General features: G+C 41.3%; 1 protein-coding gene across 1 annotated transcript in view; it reads left to right on the forward strand.

Annotated features, from left to right (window-relative positions):
• The window catches only part of NCKAP1L (NCK associated protein 1 like), a 163,207-nt gene that overhangs the window by 93,124 nt on the left and 57,387 nt on the right, over positions 1–12,696 (forward strand). Inside the window, exons 24-26 of the mRNA XM_075199242.1 lie at positions 5,829–5,922; positions 7,772–7,854; positions 8,682–8,762. Of these exons, the coding sequence (XP_075055343.1) occupies positions 5,829–5,922; positions 7,772–7,854; positions 8,682–8,762 (258 nt within the window). The remainder of the gene's footprint in view (positions 1–5,828; positions 5,923–7,771; positions 7,855–8,681; positions 8,763–12,696) is intronic.

Here is a 12,696-nt window from a genome sequence, read left to right on the forward strand (position 1 = left end):
AATTTCTTTTTGGAAGTTTGGCATTTACAACATGTTGTGAACAAACCAATTTAATGAATGCCAGTTTTATTATTGCCCCTTAATTATTTGCATTGCCTGTGATGTGTTTGTTTTCTGCTATAGAACATTCGTAATAATACAACATGATACAAAGGCACAGCTTGCCTGTCACTGAATGTGACAATGTTTTCATAACACAAATAGCAGATCAATAGACTGTAAATATTCTGCAGAGCACAATGAAAGATCAATAGACTGGTGCAATTTCCTCTTATCACAAGTGCTAGATCAATAAAATGTTTCAAAGTCAGATCAATACGACGTGCCAGTGCTATTTGCAAAGCATTGTGTTTTTGTTATGTTTAAGTGAAGCAATGTACAGTTTTTCTGCAATTGTGTTTTAATGTCATACTAAACAAGATGTTTAAATGAGATGACCCTCAGGTGTGCAGGTATTTTTATTTTATTGACTGTAGGTAATCACTCATGGAACACCTAAAAAAGATGTTACAAGTGAGCAGGTCATAGTTGAGTATGACAGATCGATTGACAGATGAGTGAATATGGTGGTGCTTGCTTGATATTATATATTCTTCCTTGTTAGGGTGGTATCATATTTTTTTTAGCCCATATAGTAATATCATACATACAATGGGAAACACTGTTCCCCTATGACACAAGATGCGGTGTTTGTTTTCAGCCGAAATGCCCTAAAGAACACCTTGTAACAGCAAAATAAAGTTTATCACTGAATGTAATAAGTCACTATATGGATTTTTGAATTCCAATTATGACACTAAAACTTCTCCACCTTATTTATAACTTGTCAAATGTCCCTTATAAAATTCAGAAATCCATATTACAAATCCATATTTTTTAAGATGTTCCTTTGTGGAAGTATGGCTCAGAGGGGCATTGTTCTAGTTCTCCAAATAATATGATTTTTTTTTTGTATATCATGATAACTATTGTATATGGGTGTTATGCTATAGTTTAAGATCAGTATACAAATAGAGTGGTAGAAGCAGTGCTGCCTCTGTGTGTATTGCAGCAGTGCCTCTCACTGTAATGCAGCTTTGTATATTGCAGCATTGTCTCTGACTGTACTGTCCCTGTGTATATTGCAGCATTGTCTCTGACTGTACTGTCCCTGTGTATATTGCAGCATTGTCTCTGACTGTGCGGTCACTGTGTATATTGCAGCATTGCCTCTGACTGTACTGTCACTGTGTATATTGCAGCATTGTCTCTGACTGTACTGTCACTGTGTATATTGCAGCATTGTCTCTGACTGTACTGTCACTGTGTATATTGCAGCATTGTCTCTGACTGTACTGTCCCTGTGTGTATTGCAGCATTGTCTCTGACTGTACTGTTACTGTGTATATTGCAGCATTGTCTCTGACTGTACTGTCACTGTGTATATTGCAGCATTGTCTCTGACTGTACTGTCCCTGTGTATATTGCAGCATTGTCTCTGACTGTACTTTCACTGTGTATATTGCAGCATTGTCTCTGACTGTACTGTCACTGTGTATATTGCAGCATTGTCTCTGTCTGTACTGTTACTGTGTATATTGCAGCATTGTCTCTGACTGTACTGTCACTGTGTATATTGCAGCAGTGTCTCTCTCTCTCTGTGCATTTCAGCAGTGCCTCTCACTGTACTGTTGCTGTGTGTATTGCAGCATTGTCTCTCTCTGTGTGTATTGCAGCAATGACTCTCACTGTACCGTCGCTGTGTGTATTGCAGCAGTGTCTCTCTCTCTGTGTATTGCAGCAGTGTCTCTCACTATACTGTTGCTGTGTGCATAGCAGCAATGTCTCTCACTATACTGTTGCTGTGTGCATAGCAGCAATGTCTCTCACTATACTGTTGCTGTGTGCATAGCAGCAATGTCTCTCACTATACTGTTGCTGTGTGCATAGCAGCAATGTCTCTCACACTATACTGTTGCTGTGTGCATTGCAGCAGTGCCTCTCACTGTACTGTTGCTGTGTGCATTGCAGCAGTGCCTCTCACTGTACTGTTGCTGTGTGTATTCCAGCATTGTCTCTCTCTGTGTGTATTGCAGCAATGACTCTCACTGTACCGTAACTGTGTGTATTGCAGCAGTGTCTCTCTCTCTGTGTATTGCAGCAGTGTCTCTCTCTCTGTGTGTATTGCAGCAGTGCCTCTCACTGTACTGTTGCTGTGTGTATTGCAGCAGTGTCTCTCTCTCTGTGAATTACAGCAATGTCTCTCACTATACTGTTGCTGTGTGCATAGCAGCAATGTCTCTCACTATACTGTTGCTGTGTGCATTGCAGCAGTGCCTCTCACTGTACTGTTGCTGTGTCTCTCTCACGGTGTATTACAGCAGTGACTTTCTCTGTGTATTGCAGCAATGTATCCACTATAGGAGCTATACAATTAGCTGCTATAATGCTTCATGTGTGGATAAGGAATACATTGTTACCCTTTACCCCATCCAATTCCTAATTTTCTGCACTCTAACGGGAGTAATCCCTTCCTACGCACCATGCACTACTATAAAGAATGCAGCACGCGGTCAGTTAGTTTAAACATCCTGGATCCCTACTCCACATCTACTCATGTGATTCGTTCACTTTCACTTTTTTCCCCAGCCCGCTACTGACTCTTTCCTCCCCCTGTGTTTTTGTGTCTTCCCTATGTCTCTTGCCCTCGTTCTTATGGCTCTTTGAGCTCTGTTTTCCCTTAGTGTTTCTTTCTCCAATTTTGTGTACATACCTCTCTCTTACACCTTCTGTCACACGTGTTTCTCTCTGACCCCATTGTATTTGTGTGTGGAAAAAAATATTTTATTTAAAAAATAAATGACATTTATTAAAAAAAAAGTGAAAACCTCCATTCATTAAGAAATGTTCTTTTTCAAAGAATAAAGCATTTTTTTTATTGATACTAATCTAACAGAACAGGAAACCCCTCCTCTAGAAAACCTGCATTTGCCCCTGAAACTACATGTTTCAGTACGGACATCAATGGATGCCAATGCATGCTGGAATATGTAGTTCCACAAAACCTGAATGAGTGAATCCGCAGAACACAGCTGAGGACAGTGGCTATGATGTGGCTTTGCGTCCAAGTTTCCCGACAAACCCTTCACTTTTCATGTGACATCTGTTGGGCAGGCACGTCCACTGAATTAGGGGACACGTTGGGTGCAATAAGTGGAAATTTGTACACAAAAGTGTGTTCTACATCCACGTCCAGGAAACGTTTTTACGCAGAATTGAATAGGCCCCTATTTGTATTGGGGAATTCCCTCTCTGTATTGACACTGTGCATTTCTTGTTTATATATCTTCATTCTATGATGATAACGCATAGCAATGGCCGTGTCACGTCTGCTATTAATTAAGATACTGAAACAGAGAAAAATAGTCTGCTGAGCGGGAATCGAGCAAGAAAAATGTTTTATTCACATGGCAGTAGTACAGACTGTTAATTTGCAGAATATACAGTAGTTTTAGCTTCATGGTGCAAACTCTTTCTGAAACTTGTAGATGCGTGGGGTTGGATAATTATGCAGAAGGGTTTGTGGCTTCTTGGAAAGACTCCCACTTTCAGACAACATCAGAATTGGCAGCTGTAATTCCGCTACATAAAATTGCAAACACATCTGAAATGTCAGTGAAGTAATCTTGTTACACACTTTGCTGAACATAAAAAGCACTATACCACAGGTAAATGTTTTGTTTGTTTGGAAGGTTTAATTCTTCTTTAATGCTATGGCAGAAGTAAGAAGTCTGCTTGTCAAACGTAGCCTGTAGCAATCCTGAGTATTAGTGTAAAAAAGCTTGTGCTAAAGCAGAGGCAGATGAATTGGTTGTCAAGTTGTCAAGAATTCATATAGGCATAAATTACTTTTATCTTGTGGTCACGGTATAGTGTCACAATGCTGTCTGGCACCTTGTAAATGCCTTATGTAGCCACCCCACGAGAGTTTACTTGTAAGTGGCTTGTTAGAGGTCTATTGCTATGTGCTTAGAGGGTGCCATGAAAATAGTTTGGTTTGCTTGGCCTCTCAAGAGTTAATATTTTCTTGCATCACTAGTTGGTTAAGACATGTAAAGATAGCTTAACAAATTCTGCAGATTCTCTATTGGCTGGTGCAAGTAACCAATGAGGAGAAGAAGGTTCCCTACAAAGCAATCCTTGGCATCCAGTTAGTGTAAAATAGTTACTGGGAACCTGATATCAGGGCTGTAACTAGGGCTGTGCGATAGGGGCGGCCGCCCAGGGCGCAACACTGAAGGGGGTGCAGTTTATCAATATTTTAGGTTCATTTGGTTACAATTGAGGGCTAGGGAGGCGGCATTTTTGTTTTTCGCTCCAGGTGCTAAAATTTGAACTTACAGCTCTGCCTGATATACTTCATGGGGCACATTACACTCAGACCTGCCACTAACATCAATATGGCCACATACCAGCAAATCCCATATCTACTCCAAAATGTCCTTTAGTCTTCCCTACATGCTACTCAGACATACAAAATGTCCCCATTGAGCCCTCACTGAGAATATCAATGATTACTCACTACTAAAAACAAGTCTCTAATACTACCCTGCCTGAAAAAGTCCTCTAAACTAGGAAACACGTTTGCAGATGTCTCCTGCAGAGGGATGAGACAGACCACGTTATACAGACTGCACTCCCTCCTCTTCCTCTTCTGATCTTACATGTACAGCGTGGTATGAAGAAGGTCATGTGGTGCACAAGTCTGATGCACCGCTTATGACTTTGTATTTTAAGAGCAGAACATAAAGCAAAGAATGAGGGTGCGGACATAAAGAAGGGACAGGTAGCCACAGATGAAGGCTTGGTAGGTGGTAAGCAGCCCTTGGACCGTCTGGTGTCCATCACTGGGGTAACGCATTAGGTCTTGATCTTGATAAGAGCTGCGACATGAGGAGTGTGCCATTTTTTTATGCCCAGTTGACAGACATTGGGTACTTTCAAGATCTACATGTCCATGTCCTGAAACACCTACCCTGGAACTCCTCTGGGCTTTAATAATAATGTATCCTGCAGATGTCGGTACATCCAAATCAACTCATGAGTAAAGTATTAAAAATAATCTAAACCTGCTTGCTCCTAAATCTCTTTATTTATTGCACCACACCCAGGGCTGCTTTAAGGAATTTTGAGCCCCAGTGTGGCCGCTTCTTGGACTACCCACCCTCCTGGGCTGCACAAGGATTTTTGAAAACTGACGTTGACGTGCACACAGTCTAGCAAGATATTACCAACAACAGGCTATTAGTCTTAGACATTCACTTTCCCTGTCCATAATCCGTCTCAGAGAGGGGCATGGATAGGTGTATGGGGCCAGAGCCCCATTGGCCCCCATCACAATCGCCACCGTCAGGTCTCCAAGGGTGACCTGGGTTCTTTGTACCCACCTCCTCCACTCCCCTCTTGGCGCCTCTGAACACACTAACACAGCTAAAAGAATACTAGTTATATTCTCCAAAAACCATGTCTTCTACCTGTCTCTTACACTGTCAATGTATCCTGTTACGTTGGGACCTCCTTATAAACAATCTGGAGAGCTTCACTTATTTTTACCAGGTTCTTACTGTATATTTTCTTAATACTTGAATGTGGCCATGTTTATCTCACAAACATTATGCTCACATAAAATAAAACCATGGTTCTATCTGTAATATTTATTTTACATGCATGCTTAAAAGTATATAAAGAATATAAAAGTATATATAGAATTCCATCTACCACAGGCCATAAGCTGCATCTCAGAGCATATATTGAGAGACTCTAGAATATGGCTTTTGTTTCTCTTCCAGAAACTTGTTGTGGAGAATATGGATGTGTTGGTACAAATCAGATCCAACTTCAGCAATCCCGAGCTGATGCCAGCACTGTTACCCAAGCTGACCTGTAAGTTACATTTGGATATTCCTACTGCCAAGGGAATCGATACAGCAGATGTTCCTACACATTGCTGTTTTTAATGAACAGACATTCCTTATAGTTTTTTATTTGGTGGTTTCTCATAATCAGTGCTCTTTAGAATTTGATACAGTAGGGATATTTATGGAAAATGATGCACTAACTGTAAAGATGTGTTGTAACCCATAGCAACCAAATATATTTTGTCATTTTCTGGTACAGTTTTAAAAACAAAGGTTTAGATCTGATTGGTTGTTATGGGTAATTGCAACTTTTTTTCTACTACAGTAAATATATGTCAAGATGGGTTTTTTAGATATGGATAGAATACAAAACAAAAATGCTTATAAATGCCTATAAACATTTTTTTGGAGAACACTCCAGGTACGGGTGTGGAAAATGAGGACTAGTTGATTTTCCATTGCTTCTGGGTATGGAGAGAAAATCTGTATGTCTGAACGTACCCTATCCTGTGCACCCTGTTTCATGATTTCCCCATTTCTCATATTGTGCCTCATTAAGATTTAGGAGCAGATCCAGGTAAAGGGCCTCATTTAAAGTAGGACACAATTTACACTGAAATCGTCATTGTAAATTGCATCCCGTAATTTACACAGTATTTAGAATGGCGCAGATCTTTAGATCCCTGCGACTTAGAATACTGTGCAAAGTAGTGTATCATGGACAGCGCCCTGTAAAGCAGATAATTAAATAAAAAAAAATGTAAAAAAAAAATAAAACAGCACAAGGGTTGGTTATGCTGTTTGGGAGGGGATGCACACTTTTTTTTTTTTAAATTATTTATTACTTTGTTTTTTAATACATCAAGGTCTCTTGCACCAGCTGAAAGCACCCGCAAAATATACGTCTCCTAGAGACCTATCTGCAGTTGCTTTCAACTCAAAATAGCATGTAAAGAGCGTGAACACGCCTTTACATTGCTAGGCTCGGCCACTGCCTCCCCTGTTCCAGCTCTCTAAGCACAGAGAGGAGCAGGGGAAAGATCCATCTCAGTCGGAGTGCAACCTGAGACGGATCTTTGGCCAAAAGTGCTTTTTGCGCTGAACAGAAGGACTTGCATCCAACTTTAAATCAGGCCCAAAGTGTGCAATCCTGAACCAGAACAAGCAATTTTGTGATGCAACAATTATGATGTAGAGCTGTACTAGGATGTTCACCCCTCCTGACTCTTAAACAGTCAGCATATGGTTTTGCCAAGGTGCTAAATTGAACCTTCTAACTGTATTTACACTAAACAAGGCCCTATGTGTGCTATTATATATACATATATGATTCTATGTTTTATGCATTACTAGGGCATGTGTATCATTTTTCTATCATATTAATATTAAGAATGAAAACGTTTTAAATCATGTGATTATGGGGTCAATTGCACATGGTCTTCACATAATATTTTTATTCATATTTTTATTCACAACTGTTATTGTTATAATTGTTTTAATATATATACTGTATATATGTTATTTTCTATGGGGTCGGGATCATCCCTGCCTTAAGTGGGCACTGTCCCTGCCATTATCTATATTAACTTCCTGGTGCTTCCACACCAGCATCTTAGTGTAGTTGTAGAGGTGTCTCACTAGTCTATAGACTATGAGGAAGAGTCAGTATCTGGACCAGGAACCAACCTAATATCACCTACTATTTTGCCCATTTGTGATGGAAATAAATACCTTGCCCATCAGTCAAAGATAAGGGCTATCCATATGAGGGGATTCAATCTAGAGGAGCTCTATAGGTGAAGGTTTTGTATTGCTGCTGTGGTGCTTGCTAGCTGTATTTAACCTTATTGCTTTAATGCTTCCCATCTCATTAGCTCCGGAAAGCTTGCTGAAAAGGATGACCATTATTGGAGTGATTTTATCTTTCCGTTCACTGGCTCTGGAAGGCCTTAGGGAGGTGAGTGACAATAAACAAATACAGACAACTAGTGAAATGTAGCAATCTAGCACGTTTTATTTGAAAAACAAAAATACCATCCATGTCAACATATTAATAAAGCCCTTATAGCCCCATAATTGGAATATAATTTGCCCATTACTGTCACTGAAGCTCTTCTGTGAGTTTTACGCCAGAGTGGTACTCAAAGTTTCAGATGGGCTTGTTCAAAAAAGTGCCACCAAGTGACTTTGGAAAAGAGCCCCCTGTCACTTGGTCAAGCTGCTGGAGTTCCTGGTTATACGCTGAGACCCCCAATGTTTTACCCTAATCATCAAATAATAGGCCATGGAACCCAAAGAAAATGGCTCAGGGATGGACAATAGGGGGAGGTGAAATCTTACAACCTTTATTTTTTAATGGCATCTAAAATTATAAAAGCACAGGGAAAGCAATCATCATCATCAATTCACTAAGGCGTCATAAAACTGCGGCGCAGGTTAGTCAGAATGCCAAATCATATAAAATATAAAGTCATAGATAAAAATAGAACAAGTACGTAAGAATCAACATGACAAATAAAATCGTAGCTAGTTAGGATATTATATTTTCTTATAAGAGTTGAACAAAACAATGATAATTCCATTTTGATAGATGCTTCATTTAAAAATTGCTTTTGGAGTCTATGAAGACCATTACAAAAGAATTACTTTCAGATGAATTCATGGTTTTTAAGTGACTTGACTCAGCCATTGTAATAGAATTGTTGTAATTGCCAGGACGAGCTCATCATAATATGTAATTATTTCATTAACAGCACAGCTTTGTATTGTATGTTATTTCTGTAGGTTTTCACCCACCACTGTCCTTACCTGATGGGTCCAATTGAGTTCCTAAAGGCTTTTGTCACGCCAGACCTTGACATTCAGGTATGTTGTATCTGTCCTTGTACATGATCTAAGTATTTATCTTTATCATAGAAACAAAATGAGTGCATTAACTTTACACTATTCAGACTGCAGCGTAATGATGAAATTGACATTGCACAATTTTCCAGCAGGGAAGTGGCGTACTTTATTTTTTTTGTACAAACAATGGTTTTTATTGATACAAACAAACTGTGCAGTTAATGTGTGAGAATGTGATAATCAGCTGTTGGTCATTTTCATATCCTCTAACACCTCAAATGGGCAAATGGGAATGTATAAGATTTGTTATATATAACTATATATAACTATACTTATTTTCTTTTTTTAAAAAAATATTTATTTTTGCAAGGTCAAATAAAATAACAACCAATATGCAGAGTAAGCATACGCATAAACAGTTAGACATCATATGGTACGACCACCGCACGTTACCTCTGCATTGAGTCTAAATAACTCAATGCAGAGGTAATGTATTGAGAACATTAAGAATGACCAAGGGGTTTAAGTAGTAAGAGAGGGGAGAAAGAGGCGGAGAAGAGAGAAAGAGAGAGGGGTGGAGAAGAGAATTAAAATAGGAGATATAGGAGAAAGGAAAAAGGCGGACTAGTAACGTTGAAGTGTCAGGAAAAGGGAGAGCGAGCCTGCAAGAGCCATGGGTCCCAGACCTTGGTGAAAGATTTAGATGAGTTGTTAAGAATAATAGTCATGTATTCCATTCTGTGTACCTGCCATACTGTTAATAATAGTCTGAAGGGATGGGGGAGTCTGCTGTCGCCAGTCTGCTGCGGTTTGGCAGGTAGCTGCCGATAGGATATGTCTGGCCAACTTGTTCTGGTGTCGAGTCGTCAAGGGCGCCCCCAGAGGAAGGAGAAAAAATTTAGGATCCAGAGGTACGTCTATCTGGAGTACCGAATGAATCAATTGTTTAATCCCGGACCAGAAAAGTGTCAGCTTGGGACAGGTCCACCAAATGTGGGGAAAAGGTACCTTCATGGGAGCACCCTCGCCAACAGCAGTCAGAAGATTCGGGGAGCATCCTGTGGAGTCGGGAGGGTACATAGTACCATCGGCACAACACCTTATAGGCATTCTCTTTTATTTTAACGCAGATTGAGCTGGAGGCAACATTCTCATGGATTTCTGACAATTCTTCATCCAGTAGGGCTTCACCAAGGTCACGCCCCCAGGCAAAATTCATGAGGGTCTCTAAGGGCAGGATATTCATCTTGACAGCATTAATACATCCTATCCAGGAGATGTATAGTTGCAACCATGTAGTGAGGTCTAGTTCGACTTGAGCAAGGATGCGCGGGAAATTAGTCTGGAAAAGCTGGTGATGATGTTTAGAGAGGTATACCCGAAGGTATTTAATTTTTTGAAGGCGCCAGTTAAATGGGAACGAGCACTCTAGCAACAATTTGTCAGCCGGGGAGACGTAAAAGTCCAGGACTTCTGTCTTGTCAGTGTTGATCTTATATCCTGAAAAGTGACCATAAGCCAACTACCTCCATTCCTCCTCTCCTGGATAAGTTAGACCTAACTTATCCAGGAGAGGAGGAGTGGAGGTAGTTGGCTTAGTAATAGTCATCAGGACATCGTCTGCAAAAAATGCTATTTTGCGAGTAGAGGAACCCACTGGTATTCCTGCTATCTGCTGATTGGCCCGGTTCCTTGCAGCCAGGGGCTCTATTATAAGGGCAAAGCTGAGAGGGGAGAGGGGACAGCCCTGTTGTGTGCCATTGGAAATAGTAAAGGGGGCCGAGGTCAGACCATTTGTCGAGATTGTATCTGAGTGGTACAGTGCAGAAATATCAGTCATAAATTTACCAGAGAACCCCATCGCCCCCAATACCCTGAACATAAATGACAAGGAGATGCGATTGAACGCCTTTTCAGCATTGAACAACATAAGTAGAGAGGGGAGCCTGCCAGTATGAATTGTCAGGGGCATGGCCTCCCAGAATAAAGCCCACCTGATCAGGATGAACGAGGGAAAGGAGAAGGGGGTTCAGTCTGGAGGCCAAAATATTCAAATCCACTTTTAGAAGTGATATAGGCCTATAACTAGAACATAAAGAAGGGACCTTACCCGGCTTCAGTATAACATTAATATCAGCTCTAGTAGTGACAGTGTCAAAAGTGGCCCCCTCCAAAATCTCATTAAAGAATGAGGTAAGATAAGGTCCCCCAGGTCCCCAGCAAATTTTTATAGTATTGTGGAGTAAAACCGGGGCCTGGAACTGAAGAAATTTTCAAGGAATTTTATGACTGCCAGGACCTCAGTCAGGGTAACGTCCGACTTCAGGGAGAATTGTTGCAATGGCGTAATCATGGGAAGAGGGGTGGTGGCTAGGTACTCCTCTAATGTTTGTAACAGGGGGACTCCCTGTAGGGAGGGGGGGAGAGATTGTAAAGAGAGAGTTAAAAGTGCCAGAACGTGTGGACTATCGCCATCGGATCATATGTGATGGCGCCCATTCTTGAGTGACGAATATTGTCAAAATGACCCAAGGCATTTTCTTGCGAAACTTCCAAGCTAGGACAGAGTCAACCTTATCGACTTTGTCGTAATACCTCTGTTGGAGTTTTTGCATGGTGAGAGAGCAGCCTTACGAGAGAGGAGGGAGTTAAGTTGGCCTTTCAATGAAGTAATTTGAGAAAGTATGTTTGGGTCATGGTGGGTCTGGTGCTGGGAGAGGAGAGAGTTGATTTGATTTTACGTTCTAGAGATGATACCTCCTCTGCAGCCCCTCTTTTGGAGGCCGCAGTCAGACTAATCAAGTAGCCTCTTATGGTACCTTTATGAGCCTCCCAGATAACACCTGGGGGTACATTTGGTGTAGAGTCTAGCAAATAATTGGAGATTGAATTTTTGAGATCTAAAAATATGGACTGGTTAATCAGGAGGGAGTCATCAAGGCATCAAGGTGATGTTTTAAGGAGGTTGAGAAGGAGGAATACCCCGGAGTGATCAGTCCAGGAGAGCGGAGTAATACCCGTCTGAGACACATCAGGAGTGAGGGAGTGGGAGACGTATAATATGTCAATACGGGAGTAGAGTTGGTGAGGGGCACAGAGGTGAGTGTAGTCCCTGGCATCGGAGTTGTAGAATCGCCAGGAGTCATACATGGGGTGATGAGTGAGCAGCAGGAGGTGAGGAAAGTCCTGTCCAGGATGGGATCAAGGGTCACATTAAAGTCACCACCCAATATCATGTGTCCCTGCGCCACCCGCTCAATGCACTTATAGAGTCTGGTAAAAAAAAGGCTTCTGCTTTTGGTTCGGGGCATAGACTGATACCAGAGTGACAGAGGCAGATCGAAGGGTACCACCCACAGTAGGAAACTATCCTCTGCATAAGTGTGGAAGTGCAGGAAGGGGACCTTGTTATGGATCAAAATAGCCACTCCCCTCTTCTTGCAGTCCACTGAGGCAAAGAAAGTCTGAGAAAACTGCTTACCCTGGAGTTGAGAGTGGACTCCAGTGAAGTGCGTCTCTTGGAGAAAAACAATATCCACTCTTTCTCTCCTAAAGGGTTCCAGAAGCATTGTGCGTTTACGTGGGGTGTTAAGACCATTGACGTTGACCGAGAAGATTTTTAAGGCCATGTCGCTGGGAGGGAGCCGGTTCTTGACAGTATGACTAGTGATGGAGTAAAAAGAGATAAATAAATAGCCCGTCCTTGAGACAGAAAAGAAAGGGAGAAAAGAGGAGAAGGAAGAAAAGCAAAGAGCCAAATTGGGCGAGAACCCTGCTTCAAAGGAACCAAGTAAGGGTTCATAAATATAGTGAAAATTGAATACAAATAGAAGTAGACAATATCGTAGGGTGCGTGGGGGGTGGTCCTGTGTCTGAATGGAGAGGTAACCAGGACCGGAGACCCACAAATAAATCTTAAAGTAAGGTTACAACAATGTTAACTAACCGATGAACA

The sequence above is a fragment of the Mixophyes fleayi genome, chromosome 2, assembly GCF_038048845.1.
Source record: "Mixophyes fleayi isolate aMixFle1 chromosome 2, aMixFle1.hap1, whole genome shotgun sequence".
Lineage (NCBI taxonomy): Eukaryota > Metazoa > Chordata > Amphibia > Anura > Limnodynastidae > Mixophyes > Mixophyes fleayi.